Raw genomic sequence first — 20,018 nt, 5'->3', positions numbered from 1 at the left:
ATTAATGTAAAACATGTAAAACTCTATATAAAAATCTAATTTGGTTAGAGATAGATCGTTTTTTTGGTTTGTCCTTTTACCACAATTTGGAGTCGAGGCTTTTATTTTCTATAAAAGCTCACCGGAATTCAGCTGTCATTGGTGGTCATTTAAAGATGGCGGAGTGCTTGGCTGCACGTTTGGCCGCTCAGGAGGAGCAAATTTTGCTCCTCACCAGGGAAATATCCACGCTCCGGGATGGACTGGGTCAAGGTCTAGACGCCGCAGGTCTCGCGGTGGTGTCTCCGGAGCTGGAGAACCTGCGGATGGAGAATGAGAAGCTCAGGTATCGGCTGCTGCACCTCCGGCGGGGTCTTCGGGCGGAGTTGGAGCTGGAGGAGGCGCGGGGCAAGAGGCAACAAGGAGCCAAGTGTGACAAAGCTCCGCAGAAAAATACCAGCAAACCTCAGCAGACAAACAACCGAGCTGACAATAACAAGGTAATTATACAGACCGGTGTAGTTTAAATCGTTTTATTTGTAATATGAGTAAGCTGTGAGCCGTAGTAGTCCTGTATCCTTCTGAGTAGCGGGCCTCTGTCCCGTGAAATGGCAAGCTATGCTACCCCATTTCCAGAAATAGCAACCCTAGTCAAGCCCATGTGTTTGCGCTCTTTAAGCGGTGAATAGGCTGATAATGTGGCTTGGCAGAAATCGTGATAAGAGGACATTACAGGTCTGAAGAAGCACACTCTTTTCTGATTAACAGGTGGCAACTGTGAGTACAAAAACAGGTGATGGGAACAAGAAAGAGAAGAAACACGACAAGGTGCAAGGAGATGGAGGCATGAAAGAGGTGCTGATCACAGGACCTGCAAGTTATCCTGTTCATCCAAACGCTGATACTAAAGTGTGGACAATTTCTTAACTTCGATTGTTTTTATTTTATTTTTTATCTGCTTCAGCTGAATCCCTGGCCTGAATACATTGCAGAGCGTCTCAGTCTTTATGAGGAACTAAAGAGAGAGAGCGATGCCCTGCAGTCAAAAAAAGCTGCAGGCAGTAAGCCCATTACAGTGGAGCTCCCAGATGGGAGAAAGGTGGAGGGCAAAGCTTGGGTCACTACTCCATATCAGCTGGCCTGTAATATCAGGTTAGTACCACTGATTTCATCACTAATGATCAGCTAATAATTGTGTTACTTAATGTGGGTATTTACTAATAATAACAACAGAGAATGTTGCCTCTGTGTTCTTTATGCTTTTTTTCTGCAAATATTCTTAATTCTCATGCTTTATCATAATGAGAGAAACCACTGACACAGATTTGCATTTGTCTTTCAGTCAGGGTCTTGCTGACAATGCTGTGATTTCTCGGGTAAATGGGGAACTGTGGGATCTGGACAGGCCTCTTGAGCAGGACTGCTCACTTGAGATCTTGCGCTTTGACAATGAGGACGCTCAGGCTGTGAGTACTCTTAAAGCTGTCAATAATATTTTAATATTGTTTGTAAATACAGAATTTGGTGGGACACAACATAAATGCACTGCAAATCAGTTCCTGATATCATTCAATGAATTTTATTCTTAAATATTTTCAGTATTGTACAAAACAAACTTGTGAGGGCATCCATAAACATACACTGAGTTACTGTAACTACTTTTTTTTCTCACAAGAATAATGTTAATGTTATTTAATCCCTAGGTGTACTGGCATTCCAGTGCTCACATCCTGGGGGAGGCAATGGAGCGCTTTTATGGGGGTTGTTTATGTTATGGACCTCCCATAGAAAATGGTTTCTACTACGACATGTTCCTGGATGGACAAAAGTGAGCAAGTATTGCCATTAATAGCTCAATATTTCCATACATTTTATTTTATTTTTTTTGTATTTGAGTTTGAATGTTCTGGTATGGCATTCTGGCATTAATTCATGTGTATGCATTTGAGATTTTTATTATAGACTGGTGATCCACAGCATCCTCATGTCAGACTTGACTAACATTGAGTCCCTTAATCTTAATCTTCGGTTCTAAGACCAGTTGGTGGAGAGTTCCAGATTTTAAGCGCTATTGGGAGTTGTCCCTTAAGAGGATTGTTGACCCAGTATTGATCATGTGCCTAATCACATGAACCAAGGTGTGGGTCATTATCAGCAGAGGTTTCAGGTGAAACCACTGTGAGACCTTGCCTCACCCTATCATGTGACTTATTGAGATCAATTGACACTAGATGTGAGTGAGCGTCTGGGAAGGGATCTCAAAACTGGATTATAGGTTGCAGGCAGTTGGTGTCATAAGCCACCCCCTCTGTTCAAGGATGGTTGTTCACAGTGGACATAGATGGCTTCTTTCACTCCTTTTACAACATCTGTCTTTGTCCAAAATGAAAACATTGGCATCCTCAAAGGAGTGATCTTTATCCTTCAGATGCAGATGTACAGCTGAGTCTTGTCCTGTTGAGGTGGCTCTTCTTGTTGTGCCATGTGTTTATAGAGTGGCTGTTTGGTTTCTCCAATGTAGAGGTCTGAGCACTCCTTGCTGCACTGCACAGCGTATACACTATGTTGTTTAGTATGTATTTGGGTGTTTTGTCCTTGGGATGAACCTGTTTTTGTCTGAGTATGTGGCTGTGTCTGAAGTACACTGGGATGTTGTGCTTGGAGAAGATTCTCATGAGCCTGTCTGATAAACCTGCTACATAATGGATGACAATGTTGTTTCTGTTTCTCCATAGTTAATATCTGCCTTTGTTTACTGTGCATCTTTGCCTATTTGATGAAAAAACAGTTGGGATAACCACATGGTTTAAGACGTTTCTTTACATGTGTGTTTTCCTTCATTTTCCCTTCTGGCTTAGAGGAAACGTTTTCTGCCTGGTTTTGCAGGGTCCTGATTACTCAAAGTTTATGTTCCAGAGGTGGGTTTCTGGTAGGGATGCAACGATAGCAATTTTTTCAAACCGATACGATACCGATACTTGGATCTGAGTACTTGCAGATACAGAGTACAAAAACCGATACTTCTAACACACACACACACAAATGCAATGAATTGGAAGACAGGTTTTATTTTATTCTCTGCCGATAATAATAATATCTTAATAAAAATTACCACAAAAAAATTTCAAGTGAAAAATAAGCACTTCTGTTAAATTATTGCAGAGTGTCCACATTGTAATTTAACAAAATATCACTGAACTATTGGCACTGTCTCTAGGGGATGTCCCCCTAGTGTCCAATCTAAAAAACTACAACAAAAATGACAAGCCACCCTCTGATTTATGAAATAAGCTAGTATCGGTTCATGGTATCGGTTAACTTTTACGAGTATGAGTACATGCACATTTTACAGTATCGGCCCCGATACCCGATACCAGTATCGGTATCGGTGCATCCCAAGTTTCTGGTAAACTTCAATGCTGCACTCCTCAATGCATTCTCCTCAATGTGCACATCGAGGAGTCCTTTGTATCTTCCCAGATGAACTTAATTTTCCCATCTATGGACTGGTTCTTATATAGCGCTTTTCTACTCTTTCTGAGCACTCAAAGCGCTGTACACAACTTGTACATTCACCCATTCACACCCATTCGCACAAGCACATTTTTCTAAGTGCTTTTCTAACTAACATTCACACACATTCATACTCCGATGGATGCATCGGAGAGCAATTTGGGGTTAGTATCTTGCCCAAGGATATTTGGCATGCAGACTGGGGAAGCCAGGGATCGAACCACCAACCTTCCGATCAGTAGATGACCTGCTCTACCACCTGAGCTACAGCCACCCGATAAGATCTATAAGATCTACTGACTTGATGTGAGCTGTGATGGTTTCTACTTCTTGGGTTTTGATTTTGACCCACATGTCATCCAGATTACTGTGCCAGTTGGCTGTCCCTTCCCCTTGAGTCCTTTTTAATATGTTTGCTGTTTCCAGGGGTGTGTCCAGCATGGAGTTTGGGGACCTGGAAGCTTTATGTAAAGCTGTGGTGAAGGAAAAACAGCCCTTTGAGAGACTTGAAGTCAGCAAGGAGACACTACTAAAAATGTTTAAGGTGAGTGAAAGAGGTAAGACTGGTGTCTTCTGCTTCTGCTTAGACTTATACATCTTACTAACCCCAACCGTTTCCATCTTCCAGTACAACAAATTTAAATGCCGCATTCTCAATGAGAAAGTCACCACCCCAACTACTACAGTCTATAGGTAAGATGTTTATTTTTAACTTTAATTGTATATATTTTATATTCTGATGCTGTGTTTTTGAAATGTCCACTGTGTTACTGTTATTATTTTTAAAGGTTTTTTTTTTTCTTGTAATGCTAATGCTAAGTCACAATTCTTTGATAGATGTGGACCCTTGATTGACCTGTGCAGAGGTCCACATGTCAGACATACAGGCAAGATCAAGGCCATGAAGATCTACAAGGTATTTCCAACTCCATATTTTTGTTCTTGGGCTCTAGTGGAGTATCTTTACATGATGCACAGTTAAGATCTGAGATTGTCTGAGATCAAACACTGTAAGCAAACAAGCCTTTCCCTTTAAGCCCGTTTTCATCTAATTCAGTTTTTTAAAAAAACAGAAGGTTTTAACAGCAAAATCTCTGTGCCCAAGATGACTATAGCAAGAATACACCCTCTCTACAGCATCACACTGATGCTGTGTTCCAGATACTTTGGAACTGGGATGTCAGAACTTGTTAGCGGATTCCAGAAAAAAGCGAGGAAAATCAAGTTTGTTTTGGTTCTTAGTAAGGTAGAGCAATGCACCACAATGGTGCTGCTGCACATTCGTAGATAGAACCTGATCAATGCTCTGGGTAAGTCACAAATAAATGACAGTGACAGTATAGATTAAACGTTTTACAGTTTTACTACCCTTTATGGTCAGTCCTGCCATCTTGGCTTGATAACTCTGGGCTGCTGAGTCTGCTCTGACTTTCTGAGTAGGAAATTGGACTTGAGAGGGCGTTTTAGAATCAAATTCCAACTGGGAATATGGAATGCACCATTTAGGTGCAAAGTAGGAAAAAATCCTGTCTGACACCAAAGATTTGGAGGGATTACTTGTATGCAAACCTTAGGGATTTTTCAAAATGTTGAAAACAATAAGGTGCTTAAGCCTCACAATAGGCTTAAGCACCTAACAAACTGAGTCAAAAAGCATTTTTTATTCTGTCATCAGAACTCTTCCACCTACTGGGAGGGACGCTCTGACATGGAGACTCTGCAGAGGCTCTATGGGATATCCTTCCCAGACTCAAAGATGTTGAAGGAATGGGAACGTTTTCAGGAGGAGGCCAAGAACAGAGACCATCGCAAGATTGGAAAAGTGAGTCATTGTAGGCAGTAGTGTTTTAGCGTGCCTAGTTGACTCGGGCCTAAAACCAAATCCTAAACCCAGTACAAAGTGCAATTTAATTTGTAATTATGTAATGTGATGGCAAACAGATCCACTTTGAGGTTTTTGTAAAAGGTCTCCTTCACTAGTTTGGTTCTATAGATGTGTCAAAACACTGAAACAAACCTGGACCAACACTACAACCATAAACTGTAAACATGCACATCAAACATGCATCCCGGGAAATGAAATGCATTTATTTGAGAGGTTGAAGAGGAGTTCTCTTGTTATATAATCCAGCAAGCAGAACTCATTGCCAAACCGATTTCTCAGCTTCTCTATATTTTGAGTGCCATACAAGACTGATCGAATGTGAGGTTTTTCACTTGAAAACCAGATCGCCTGTTGCTGCTATGTACCAGCTGAGGGCACTGTGTTTCCTCACATTGGCACATTCGGAACAAGTGTGAGTGAGTCATCAGAGCGCCCCAGCTGGTTACCCAGCATGGGAGACACAGACGGCAACACCTCAATCAGCACTTATTACAACGCAGTTTCCATATTAAACACAAGCTATAAGGCTGTCAAAGCCAGTTGGAGGGAGGTGGCAAAAGTGACATGTTGTGTTTAAAAACGGTGTTCGGTGGCATTTTTCTAATTAATTAATACAATATTTATTCAATTGGATTTAACAATGCTTACCATAGTGATTAAATTGTGTCTTAAGTCTTTTTGATAAAAGTTTATTCTGTTCTCTTGTTAGGTTGTGGTCAGTCATTCACTGACAGATGGTCTGATGTGTGTGATGATTGGAGCACTCTCTGCTGTGCATGGAGTTTATTGCTGGCTGTACCTGCAGATAATGATGATATGAAATCATTTTTAAAATTGTCTGCTTCACAGGACCAAGAGCTCTTCTTCTTCCATGATCTCAGCCCAGGCAGTTGTTTCTTCATGCCACGGGGAGCTTACATCTACAACACACTGACAGAATTCATCAGGGTAGGAGATGCAGCTAAATGCTTATTTTATCTCAAATATCTGTATCATTCTGAGAAAATGTTTTAGGAACATTCAGATAATATTAACTGAATATCAGTAGTACAAGCTCAGTAGATGTGAAGCAGTGTTTAAGGTCAATGCTTGGATCATTACTGTTTGTGTATAATTGTATGCCTCAGATCCAGAGTATTCATATATACATTGTTTTCATATTACACTGAGTCGACTTTTAGGATCGTTTGTCTCAGTAAAGTTTTGGTTGGAAGGACTTTACTGAACCACAGAAACCCTTACAATCATTTTACAGTCCACGAGGACTGTGCTTTGCATTTTCAGAGTAGCAATCATGATTGCCTTCTCAATGGCTTGCAGACCACTCGCTGTGACTTTTCCAATCACAGAAGCTCAAAAATAAGTAGCGTAACTGTTAGGTCTGCACTCCGCAGGCCCCGCTGGTTTAGAGACTTATTCCCATGAACAAAGCAAGATAGAACTCGATTCATTTTAACTTGAGGAGCAGATTGGACCAGGGTCTTGGAGTTGCAAGCTCCTCACCTGGTCCCAGACAACTCCAAAGAGCCAGCCTCCCCTGCAGCCTTTTATTAACTCTTTGGTCACACAAACATCTCATTAATCATGCAACAGATAAAACACTCACATGTGAACATGTGTCATGTGTGTCTGCAACAGAGAACATCTGATGTGTGTGTCTATGAAAAGTTTTGTTCAGCTTGTTCAGCTTGTTCATCGTTCATCATACCTCAGAGCTTCAGAAAACTTTGGTTGGACCCTGACCCCTGTGCATAATCTGAAATGTGGCCTGGTCCTTATGAAGGCCTTTTTACTTAAATATAGGTCAAACTGAATGGTACATAAACTGAATTCTAAACATTTTGGGAAGCTGTGTGAAATGCAAATAAAAATAGAATACAGTCTTTTGCAAGCCCGAATTGTATTCACAATATATCATTGATGACATATCCAATTGTTAAATTGAGACTTCTTACTATTTCATGAAAAATATTTGCTCAATTTAAATTTGAGCAACAAGTGTCAAAAGGTGGGGAAACAAAGTGGTCAAAAAAGAGCTGGGTGAATATTTTGCAACTAGTTAACTGACAACAGTAAGAGAATCTTGGAGCGACAGAGTTCCTCAGAAGTAAACAATTTCAAAATGATTTTCTCCAACAACAAATTGCAAAGACTTTGAGTATCTAATCTGCAGCGCATAATATCATCAGAAGATTGAGTCTGTTAGTCTGGAAACTTCTCTGTATGCAAGGGACTGAGGCATGTTCATACCATCAAATTCAAAATGAGACAGTATCTTTTTTTGAAAGTGGTACGTTTTCTCAGTTTCTACATTGTACAACCAACTATATTTTGTTTAAATTTTACACAGCTTCCCAACATTTTGGAATTGGGGTTGTACATTTAGTTGAAGATAATAGCTGTATCCAGTCCTCTCTGCACATGTTGTCAAAGTAGGAAAATTCATAGTACTTGTGAAGCTGCAGATTCTCTACATTTGGAAGTTCTCAAAAGGTCTTTAAAGTTCAGTCTTCAGATTTCAGCGCAACTTCAACTGCTCAGACAAGTTCACTGACTCTACAGGAACTTGTCTCTGTGGTGTATTTGGAAAGACATGCTAACATCTTGAAGACTTTCGCAGCACACACCCCCAAACCAAGCCATGCCAAGACAAACTCATACATTGCACAGACAGGGTGTAAGATCATTATCACATCACTTATATCTGTTAAAACTGCAGAGAAAATTATACCAGCATGCTATGCATTTCCATTTCCAAGATCTCACCAAAACATTTAATAGTCAGAAGTTACTTTGCTGGGAACCCAGCTCAGATTTATAGACAACAAGTGCTGACTTTGACTGAAGTGTCATGAGTATTTCAGTACATGCACTCATTTATTTCCAGGTTTTGAAATTCTCCATTTTCTGGTAAATAATACTGAGGAAAGCTGAGTGAGCAAGCATTTTCTTTTTCAGCAAAATCCTTTTTGATATTCACAGAAATTCTTCCAGTTAGTGTCTTTGTACTGTTGGCTGCTAAACAGCTCAAAAGCCTGTTAAATGTTTTGCTTAATGGCAACAAATGGATAAATACAGCCCACACAATGTGATTTCCATTGTTGCAGCTTAAGGTTGCACGCCAGAAGTCATGATTCAGTTGAGTACCTGTGCAGCCTAAATGGTGTGTTTAGCCAATGTGGTTTGTTGTTTTTCTAGGATGAGTACTGGAGAAGAGGCTTTCAGGAAGTAGCCTCCCCCAACATTTATAACAGCAAACTGTGGGAGACATCTGGCCACTGGCAGCACTACAGCGAAAATATGTTCTCCTTCCCCGTGGAAGATGACATATTTGCTCTGAAGCCAATGAACTGCCCCGGGCACTGGTAAATGTGGAGCTCTCAGGAAAGAAATATTATATTTTTTCCTTCTCAGATTTGTATATCAAACACACACACTACTGGTAATTTTAATTTGGTTTTCCTGCAGTCTGATGTTCAGCCACAGGCCTCGCTCATGGCGAGAGCTTCCGCTGAGGCTGGCAGATTTTGGGGTCCTACACAGAAACGAGTTGTCAGGAACACTAACCGGGCTGACCAGAGTGCGCCGTTTCCAGCAAGATGACGCTCACATTTTCTGCACAATGGATCAGGTCACAACATCAGTAGTTTTTAACATTTCTGTGGGATGTTTTTTGCTTCTAACAAGATGTGAAAAACATCTTTTAAAAACATGTACCTGCTTATTATGAGTCATTTCCTAAATGCTGAGTCATATGTGTATATATATTTTTTCAAACAGATCGAGTCAGAGATGAAGGGCTGTCTGGACTTCCTCCGCTGTGTTTACGATGTATTTGGATTCTCATTCCAGCTTCACCTCTCCACTCGCCCAGACAAGTATTTGGGTGACATTGCTGTGTGGAATCAAGCTGAGAAGGTAAACTGTGTCATGAGTCACAGTTTAAGTAGTTAAACGTGTGAAAAAAGGAAATCCAACTACTGAATTATAAATCTAAAGGGATAGCAGAGATTTAAACAAATAAAAGCTCATGTTGACACAGAACTACTCTGGATGATAGTATCGGTCTCCTGCCATGTAATTATGCAGTAGTAGTGTCAAATCTGTGAAGTTTCATGATTTTCTGTGGGTGGTGTGTTGTCAATAAAAGACATTACTCATTTTCTTGGCTTGATTCCTTCGAGTGTCCAGCTGTAAATTGCATAAGAGCACCAATTAAAACTGAACTCTATGCCCAAGTATGGACTTTACTGTAGTTCTACTTGGTGTGATTTACAGTAAATTGTCTTGTATTGTTTAAAGTACATGCTAACCTCTACCTCATACTTGACAGCAATTGGAAAACAGCCTGAATGAGTTTGGAGAGCCATGGAGACTGAACCCTGGTGACGGTGCTTTTTATGGACCCAAGGTTCTGAATCAATCTTTTTATTTCATTTTCTTTTATCTTCTTATCTTATCTGCTCAGTTTGAATCTCCTTCTGTGGTCTGGAAAGAAGTATAATTCTTTCTGTGCTATTGCAGATTGACATTAAGATCAAAGATGCTATTGGACGTTACCACCAGTGTGCAACCATTCAGCTGGACTTCCAGCTGCCCATCCGCTTCAATCTGACCTTTGTGGGGTGAGTCACCTAATAAAAATATTGACACACTGCTGAGTCTGTGTGCTTTACAGCGCCAAGGATTACGCATTAAGCCCCTCCTGGATAAGATGTCTCAGCCTGTGCTGCTGTATGCAAATCTGAACTCATTGTGCAGGTGGCAGGCTATAGACTCACAGGGAACTTCAATTAATATACGCACCATGGGGAAAATTATACACGTGCTGTGTAGCAATAGACAGCAGGCAGTGCATGGATAAATGGTGTTTATACTTGTATAGACATCTGTGTCAGAAAAATATTGTCTATGGAAAGACAATGGGAAGGTGTTAGAATGATTGCAGGGTTAATAATAAAGTGCTTGACATTAAAACCAGTTTGAGCTGCTAAGTCAGTGTGTGTGTATAACAATACATCAATAAAATGTTTTTATTCAACCATATTTAACATAAGTGTTTTTATTTTTTTGTTTCTTTTGCTACAATTACAGAAAAGATGGGGATGACAAATCCAGACCAGTCATTATCCATCGTGCCATTTTAGGCTCAGTGGAAAGGATGATTGCCATTCTGACAGAGAACTATGCAGGGAAATGGTAATGTGTTGTTTTTCTGGTTACTTTTGTATTCAACACCCATTATTCTTGGTACTTTCTGTCACAATAGTGGATGCTCATATTAAACAAGGTTAAAATTTTAAATGGCAGTCCTGGTGAGCCAGCAGTTCAGTCTTCAAGCATTCAGTTGTCCTGTGGTGATACCAGGCACACATCTGGCTGTAAGACCAGAAGCCCCACCTACCTGATGTTCAAACCAGCTATTTGTGAGATTGGGCCAATCTGGAGAAAGCTGGCTAAAAAGGAGGCAAAGGAGCTAAAACTGTTTGTTTCAGGCAAATGATGATCTAAAGGGGTTCTCATGAAGCCCAATTTTAGTTATGCAAAACTATTTTACTAGAGGTCAAAATAGAGATGGCAATAAGCACAATGGGCCTACTAAAACTACTAACATACAGTGCTATTATGACCCACTGCTTTGATCTGTCTTTTATTTAGAAATAAGTTTTGGTCTTTATAATTATTGTAGGCATCTTGGCTTACTATGAAATTCTACCTGTATTGTCGCTAACAGCTCTCCAACTATGGCATGATTTTTACCTCCTCAGATCATGATTTTAGCTCCTTTTTGTTGAGGAAACAGATCTCGTCATGTTTCTATCTGTTCACTATGTGAAAGTTGTAATACCCATGTTTCACCCTCCACCAGGCCTCTGTGGCTCTCTCCACGTCAGGTGATGTTAGTGCCTGTCAACCCATCCTGTGAGGATTACGCAAAGAAGGTATGACTTCCCCATTGTGGCCTTAGTCTCTGATTATTTCTTACTTGTAATGCAGTAGTTAATGACAATAAGTATGGAAAGTTCTTGAAATGTACTGAACATTAACAAATACAATTTCTACATGTCAGGTGTGTAAGCAGTTTACAGAAGCTGGTTTTATGGCAGATGCTGACCTGGACTCCAGCTGCCTTCTAAACAAGAAAATCCGCAATGCTCAGCTGGCACAATATAACTTCATTCTTGGTGAGGAAAAATAAAACCCCAAGTTAGATCATTAAGTAGCAAACTGTACAAAGGTGTGGTCTATAACGGGTAAATGAGGATGCTTGTACATTTGTAGTGTACATACATCAGGATTATTTATCAACGATGTGTCCATAGTTTAACACGGTACAAATTAAATTCTCCACAGTTCTTTGGATTTAGGCTGTGTCAGTGTCTTCTGTCTCTTCATGTTTTCCCAAACTGAATCGCTAATGTTGGTTCTGAGCCCTGTGGGGGCTAGGCCATCTGCTGCAGGACTCATTGTTCTTCTGGTCAGGAAAAGTGGTTCTTTGTCAGTATGCTTGAGGTCATAGTCTTGCTTCAGAATGAATTTGTGATGATCAGATCCTGCTTAATGGATAAGAATTCAAATAAAATACCTGAAACTTTACTGTTCAAGTGCTAGAGACTTATGTGAGAGAGGTGCAGGGCATGTATGAGCACAGTGAGACCTTGTTGAGGTGTGCAGTAGGAGTAGGACAGATGTGTTTAAGATTGAGTGTGGGATTACATCAGGGATCAGCTCTCAGGCCCTTCTTGTTGTTATTGGTGATGGACATTTTATCAAATGAGGTCAGGCAGGAGTTTGACCTTTGTAACAGTAAAGATGCAAGGAAAGTAGAGGTAGTGAAGGGGGATGGGTTTAAATATCTAGGGTCAACTATTCAAAGCAATGGACAATACATAATACAAGTGAAGAAGAAAGTGCTGGCAGAGTTGAGGGAGTCGAGGGTCAGGGGTGATTTGTGGAAGGATATGTTTACAAGATGTTAGTGAGAGCTGCCATTTTTTGTGTGGTTTGGAGATGATGGCCCTAAAAAAAAAGATGGGAAGTTAAGCTGGAAGCAGTAGAGTCAAGATTTCAAGTGGGAGTGACCAGGATGGACAAGATTAGAAATGTGTACAACAAAGGAACAGCTCAAATTGAACGGTTTGGAAAGAAAGTTAAAGATTGAAGGTTAAGATGATTTGGACATTCTCAGAGGAGGGATAGTGGATACATTATCAAAGGGTGTTTGAATATGGAGCTAACAGGAAGGAGAAAAGAGGTGTGTCACAGAAGATTTTTGGATGTAGTGAAGGAAGAGAATAAAGGAAAATCTGTCAAAGTCATCAAAATAAACATTCTTAATTGACTGATTATAAGCCAAACAGACCTCCAAGCTGGTTAACCACCAACAGCTGACAAATTCAGCACGCAAAGTGGGAGTGTGTGGTGAAACTTGGCCCGTGTAAAGTTGTTGTTGTCTTGTGTCTTGGCAGTGGTTGGAGAGAAGGAGAAGATGACTAACAGTGTCAATGTGCGCACAAGGGACAACAAAGTCCACGGAGAACTAGCGGTGTCCGAGGTGATGGCACGCCTGACCCTGCTCAAACAGTCTCGCTGTCAAAATGCAGAAGAGGAGTTCTGATCTAGGCACACAGCTTGGATTTTAATACGTCAAACATGAAACAGCAACAAGGGACACAAGATGGTTTTTGGGAAAGTGCAGACAAAATAAACTGATACTCTGTAAGTGGATGTAATGACTGGGCCTGCACAACTACTCTGCAGTGCTCTTGTGATCGTCAGTGAACGGGGGAAAACTGTTTGTAGGTAGCGTGGGTTTGAAATTATGTCAAGGTAATCTAAGTGTATCTCAAGAAAAGTTACTCAATAACTTAAGGAAATGACGTGAAGACAGTGACATGAAAGTTGTGTGAATTTTACACTAATCTATTTTCACCAAGATCTGCCTCTGCCTGGAAATTCAGGAATAATAATTAAAAAAAATTCTCCAAATGTGGGTGTTTTGTTTCTTTATTTTCACAACAGAAGATGTTAATCTTTAAGTAGAGTTTGATATCATGACAAACTACAATAGGTTTATTTTGTAGAGACAGTCTTCACATTTTTGTTAATTTTCTTTTACTTTTTATGCTTCATCAGTTTATTTGTTCCAAAGTAATAACTATTGATCATGCTGTTGCTTTGGAATGAAGCCTGAAGATTAATAGGTGGCAATAATGGGAATTCCACCTGTTATTGTGTAATAAGCAAGACTGAGCCAGCTCCTCATACAGCATGTAATAACAAATCAGGAACATACCACAGTGTCAGGTGGTAAAATTTATTTTACCCATGGTTTTACCCACTGTTTTCTAACAACTCACAGCATGCAGAACAACGTGATAGACTCGCCAGAAAGGGGATTTCCATAAAAGGTTAAGAATTTATAAAACAGAACGGACCAAAATGTTGTTGCTAAAACATGCACCAGGGGTAGCACGATAAAGACGGGAAAGATTTTTGCTGCATCAATCTTAATGGGAAAGGTTCAAACTTATGATCTCACATTTCTGTTTAGCTTTAGTTTTATTCTAGTTTTACACTAAGGTCACAAGATCAGTTAGTTTTGAAGATTACTGTAACTATTTCAAGGCTTGTTTTTACTTTATCGATATGATGCAGGAACAAGGTTGAAGTTAAAATGGCTGGATTTCTTTATAGATTATGATATAAATGTGATGTTTTTTAATGTTTGTTTTATACGGTTGGTAACAGGACTGCAAATCGGTCCTAGTATTTGTATTTTCTTAGAAAAGGATACTAGCAGTGTAATTCCAGAGACTTTTGAATAATAAAATGTAGATGTATAAATAAAGGCAGCAAACCTTGAAATTAATTTGTCTGCTTTTAGTAATATACATAACAGGGTCACTTAAATTGGACACATTGACACAGTTCAAAGAGGACTGACTTTTTTCAAATTCTTTTTCAAGATTTTCAAATTCATGGGTTGGCAGAAAATGTCCTGCATTTATGGAATGCCATTAATATGCAATGTATTTTGTCATGGGTAAAGGATTAAACTAATGCAGTCCTCTATCAAACACTCTCTCTCTCTCTCTCTCTCTCTCTCTCTCTCTCTCTCTCTCTATATATATATATATATATATATGAAATTTAATATGATTTCCGTTGCATGTTCAACTTTAACTTTAACTAAATAACCAAAGAACCTGATAATAGTTTTGCTTTTTGCTTTTTTTTTTTTTTTTTTTACATTAAAGTGGCTCTTCTTCTTCTTCTTCTTCTTCTTCTTCTTCTTCTTCTTCTTCTTCTTCTTCTTCTTCTTCTTCTTCTTCTTCTTCTTCTTCTTCTTCTTATTATTATTATTATTATTATTATTATTAGTCTTTTTTTCCTATTGCCTAACCTTTAATTTGTATTAGAATAACCTCAAACGAAAAATATTTTCAGATCTTATTTGGGGTTTTATTTTAGTGATTTTTGTTAATTTAAAACAAAGAAATAAAACAAAACAAAAACTGCACTCCAGTTTCCTACATGACGTGAACGCAGCTCGCTTTAGCTCTGCGGTAACAATGGCTGCTGTCTGTCAGATTTGGAGACCGGACAGAGGACGGTGCCTTAAAAGCTACGGAATTATCGCCGTATTGTTTATGGACCTCATGTTACAGTGTGTTAACGGTATGCTTACAATAATACACTTATAGATCAGTTCGCATATATGTCTCGCTTTGGTCGTTACCTTTCCCCAACTGAATTAGTATGAGGTGGTTAGCTAGCAAGTTAGCATAACACTGGTTTATTTAGCTAGGTAGCAATGAAAACATTGGCTGTAGTGAGCAACACGGATTCAAAATTTATTTTACAAATACACAAAAACACATTTTGTTAATTGTGTCGTATGCAAGTTAAGCTATGACAACAGTTCATTGTTTATGCTAATTTGTAGCATGACATGTCAGCGAGTAGCTTCTGTGTAGTATCTTCCTAAAATTATTGTAAAGCAATAATTAGCATGTTTTATTAAAAGAAAAACCAGTGTCTCTAGCTGCTTACGCGTGTTTAGACTTCTAATTTCTGTTCAACCATATATGACCTGTCCGCTTTGTTGTCAGGTTCCCTGAGCACAACTAATGTTGAGACCCACTACACAAGAGATGGACCTTTCATCACTAGCCCGGTGGTCCCCGATGCATCCTCAGGTAAATATTGCAGTCAGTAATCAAAATTAAACATACTGACTGTAACGTTATTTATTTAACTGTTTTTTTTTTTTTTATTAATAATGAATTTATATATTGTGTGGTTTTTAGTTTACTGTTTGTAAACTAAAAAACAGATTGACTAAGGGCCGCATTCACAACGGTTGATATTAGAGTTTCCTGAACTCCAAATTTAAATCTTTGAGTGTGAGTTTTTGAATAGTAGTCCAAAATGAAGCTAGAAAAACAAGTCCTCGCTTGGTTCAAATAGAAATTGAGGATTCGTTTGTATAAAGAAGTTATGTGACAAGATATGACTTGTACATCAAGAGGACGTTCTGTTTAATATTTTTTCTAGCACTTAACAACAAAGAAATGCAGCTCTATTAAGCAGTAAGCAAGCTCAGTTTTCCATTAATAACCTGTTAACCAGGACTTTCAGATCATGCCTCACGAATTGAACTGAAACCCCTTTCTTTAGAGGGATGAAGGCTAAAAGCTGGAGACTTAGGGCTGTTTTAGGGCAAAAAGCATGGCGCACCTGTCACAGGTTGATGCTGGATTATTTGAAATGTATTTTAAAGGTAACATTTTCTTAAAGATATTGGTAAGATTTCATTGTAGCACTGCTGCTATTGATTTTGCTCATACATCAGGTTTATTTATCAATTCCCTAATTCAGTCTTATTTGTAAGGGGGGAAAAGGGTAGCCCTAGACACTTTTTAAGCATCTATACAACATTATTATTTCTGAGTCTGAACACAGGATGGAAACAGCATGAGACTTAGGGGTGCTGAGTTGTGCTGTAACATAGCAGCACTGATTAAAAAAGCAAAACAAAACAACCAAGCTTGGAGAAATACAATTGTGATGGACTTGACATATTTGAAGTTGGTTATTTCCCATGCTTGAGCATCACTGTAAATTTGTATTTCCTGTATGTAATGAGATTGTAAACTGCAGGTTTTTACATATATTTAAGAATGTCCATTTTATCTGGGAACCTGAATAAAATACAGTGCAAAATCAGAGTAATACTGCCTACTTCAGACACAATTAATTTCCATTGTCTAAGTATTGCATGTTTTTTTTTCTTTGTTAACCTGCATGTCATTAAGTAAAGTCTTGATCTCAACCAGAATTTGTTAAGTTAATTGCTTTTCAACAACAGCAGCAACAGTTTGCCTTTACTGCCCAGCATGCAGCTATAATGTAGCAATCAAGACTAAATAGCTTTGCTCAAGGACTCTTTAATGGCCTGCCCTCTTTGAAAGCGGAGTATTTTTAATTTTGCCGCCACAGTCTGTTATCACAAGTCACAGCCTGTTGCCACAACCAGCAGCCAGATTTAATGAAAGCCTGCTTACTTTGCATAAAATATTTATTATTCATGCTTGAAAATGTCTTAAAATAGATAATGCAACTTTGTGGTGGACTTTTTGTAGTGTTTCCTGCAGATGAAGACACATCCAAATGTCCTAGTGGGGGTTTGTGTCACCGCCTGCCAGCTCATTGCATTCAATGCGATTACCATCTCAAGTGCACATATGGCAAACCAACTTTATTTACCTGTAGACCCAAAAAAGGCGTTCACTGCATAGTGAGTAATATTGTCAAATATTCTTGTCTGTAGTAATTCTGTACCATCTTTATCTGTTTGTTAAGAGGGTTAGTAAGGCTTTAATTTGGGAATTGCTGTGTAGTGAAATTTATTTTCTTCTTTGTATTTACAGGGAGAGTCTGGACACCAGCAAACCAATTTTTCTCTCAATATCACCTGTCAGTTCTGTTGGCAGCTGGACCCTTCCCAGTATCGCTGCACAAACTCCACCAACTGTATGACAGTCTCTTGCCCACGCAAGCGCTACAATGCCACCTGTGATGTCTTAGATCATGTACATTGCTTAGGTATGATCAAGGATCCACTATAAAGTCATCAGTTAAAGTCATGCAGTCTAGAGCAGCAACTGGTATTCATTCATGGTTGCTATTAAAGGAAAACTCCTATTCAGTCAGGACAGTGTTAGTCAAAGTATGATTGTTATTTCTGTTATTTCTGTTATTTCTATTTATTTATTGGGGCGATCGTGGCTCAAGAGTTGGGAGTTCGCCTTGTAATCGGAAGGTTGCCGGTTCGAGCCCCGGCTTGGTCAGTCTCGGTCGTTGTGTCCTTGGGCAAGACACTTCACCCGTTGCCTACTGGTGGTGGTCAGAGGGCCCGGTGGCGCCAGTGTCCGGCAGCCTCGCCTCTGTCAGTGCGCCCCAGGGTGGCTGTGGCTACAATGTAGCTTGTCATCACCAGTGTGTGAATGTGTGTGTGAATGGGTGGATGACTGGATATGTAAAGCGCTTTGGGGTCCTTAGGGACTAGTAAGGCGCTATATAAATACAGGCCATTTACCATTTCATCTGCAGTAGAGCTATGTTTGGGTTCTGTCCAGAGAGCCCTTATGGTTGCTCGGCCATTTGTGGAAACCCCACAGGCAGGTAGAGCAGCAGAGCAGGACCTCTTCACAGAATAAAACATCTGTGACAGCAGACATTTAAGTCAGAAACACCATAAAGTGAAGAAGCTGGGGTTGGGGTGGGTTGCAAAGCTACTTGCAGACACAGCAGCATTTGTATGCAGGCTGAAGCTGCTTAAATAGGATAGCCCCATATGCGAATTATCAGCAGGGTGGAAACACATCAGCGGATGTGAGCTGGCATTAAGTTCAGCTGATTGGCGAGGATTTATTTAAATTTCCACATGTCATTTTTGATGTAATGTTTGTTGTATTTTTAGTCAGCTTGTTTAAATGTTGCTTGTTTGTGTATGAAAGCATTCACTATGTCTTCACTTCTTTTTAGGTAAAAGACGTTTTCCAAAACGTTTATTTTGTAACTGGACTGGTGGATACAAATGGTCAACAGCGTTAGCACTCAGGTAAAACTGACAGTAATATTAAGACCATTACAACAAGCTTAAATAATGGAAATGTAAAGACACATATTGATTAGGATATGTGATGAAACTTATTTTTTCTGGTTTCTTCCATAGCATTACACTTGGTGGTTTTGGAGCGGACCGGTTTTACCTGGGCCAGTGGAGAGAAGGTCTGGGCAAACTGTTCAGCTTTGGAGGCCTAGGCATTTGGACTTTGATTGACGTCCTTCTAATAGGGGTTGGTTATGTAGGACCCGTTGACGGTTCTCTCTATATCTGAAGCAAAGCCCTGGGGACATGGCTGGCTTTGCTCTTCACACTGCTTCACTCTCAAAAGACTGAAGAGCTGAGATGCTGTGTTCTTAGCACGTTTGGCTGGCTAAGCTCGCTGTGTAACACGTCTTCATCCCATCTGCTAACAAGCAGGAAGTGTTTCCCTCATCACACAAACGATGATTCTACCCACACAACCATCAGATTGATCCCAATCATTCTGTGTCCATGTCCTGTTGAGATTGCGCAGATGGTACTGTGCAGGAGTATAAGGAACCGGTAATTACCTCTGTCCAGTTTCTTTGACTTAACTAGTGGTTAGGTTCTGTCTTGCTGATAGGTAGCTGTGGTTTCCTGTGGAGCAACTTCGTTGGAGTTGTGCATTGCTTCTCTCTTGTTGCAAGTTAAATGCTTCAATAGGGGTCAAATGGTAACCATGGCCATGCAGAGTTTTATAGTGTCACCACACAAAGGACAAATTGAAAGGTGATATTTATATCCTGAAAGTATGAATGTGCAGAAGGGATTTAAGGTGTTTTTTTTAATTGATTGTCATTTCAGTGGACAACCTGAACAGTTATTTCAGCATGTACTTTATTTCTTCACCTACATTCATTCAGCAGTGCAGGTCACAACTGTAAGAACACTCACCAAACAGGGGTACATTTTATGTTATAAAAGTTAATATGTTTAATAAGTGAAAGCTACTATAGTCTCACAACAGCATTGGGTAGTAAACCAAAAGGAAGTAGTATAACTGTCTCTTCCTGCAGCATGTAGTTGGATTTCAGTTGCAGAACAGATAACAATCGGTGTATGATTGTGTTTGTGATAAATATTGAAACACTTGAAATGTGCTGCAATAGCAAACTCGGCGCCTTGTGATTTCCGTGTTGGAGATATCCTCTGCATTTAAGTGGCAATTTTCTGTGAAATCGTCATCATCCTTTACAGAAGTCTTTGTACTAACACTGTAAAATCTTTTAATTCACCCACATTATGTAAATATGTTTTATGTGTCAATTTAAGTTGCTTTTTTTCCTCTGTAAGGGCACTGTAAATTTTGTTTTTTAGTTAAGAAAATAAAATTGTGAACTATTTGTTTATCAAATGTACACAGCACTGCTAACCAATTCACTGTGCATGTGTGTTTTTTAAATGTATTTATAGTGTATGGTAACACCATATACATATATAGAGATAGAGATATAGAGATATATAGAGATATAGAGATAGAGA

General features: G+C 39.4%; 2 protein-coding genes across 2 annotated transcripts; both read left to right on the top strand.

Moving 5' to 3' along the window:
- Positions 1-145: 145 nt before the first annotated feature.
- Positions 146-13,388, top strand: tars3 (threonyl-tRNA synthetase 3). The gene is made up of 19 exons (XM_085158775.1): positions 146-479; positions 748-834; positions 944-1,131; positions 1,322-1,445; positions 1,683-1,807; positions 3,919-4,036; positions 4,121-4,185; positions 4,330-4,408; positions 5,168-5,314; positions 6,227-6,325; positions 8,576-8,742; positions 8,846-9,008; positions 9,158-9,295; positions 9,711-9,788; positions 9,902-10,002; positions 10,472-10,576; positions 11,247-11,319; positions 11,448-11,562; positions 12,847-13,388. Exons 1-19 carry the CDS (start codon positions 156-158, stop codon positions 12,993-12,995), a joined length of 2,445 nt encoding a protein of 814 aa, XP_085014901.1. The 5' UTR covers positions 146-155; the 3' UTR covers positions 12,996-13,388.
- A 1,513-nt stretch (positions 13,389-14,901) lies between these two features.
- Positions 14,902-19,912, top strand: tm2d3 (TM2 domain containing 3). Its single transcript, XM_085159413.1, has 6 exons — positions 14,902-15,058; positions 15,493-15,579; positions 17,026-17,180; positions 17,314-17,488; positions 18,431-18,506; positions 18,621-19,912. Exons 1-6 carry the CDS (start codon positions 14,953-14,955, stop codon positions 18,784-18,786), a joined length of 765 nt encoding a protein of 254 aa, XP_085015539.1. The 5' UTR covers positions 14,902-14,952; the 3' UTR covers positions 18,787-19,912.
- Positions 19,913-20,018: the final 106 nt, after the last annotated feature.

The sequence above is a fragment of the Neolamprologus multifasciatus genome, chromosome 1, assembly GCF_963576455.1.
Source record: "Neolamprologus multifasciatus chromosome 1, fNeoMul1.2, whole genome shotgun sequence".
Taxonomy (NCBI): Eukaryota; Metazoa; Chordata; class Actinopteri; order Cichliformes; family Cichlidae; genus Neolamprologus; species Neolamprologus multifasciatus.
This window is presented reverse-complemented; position numbering and strand designations above follow the sequence as displayed.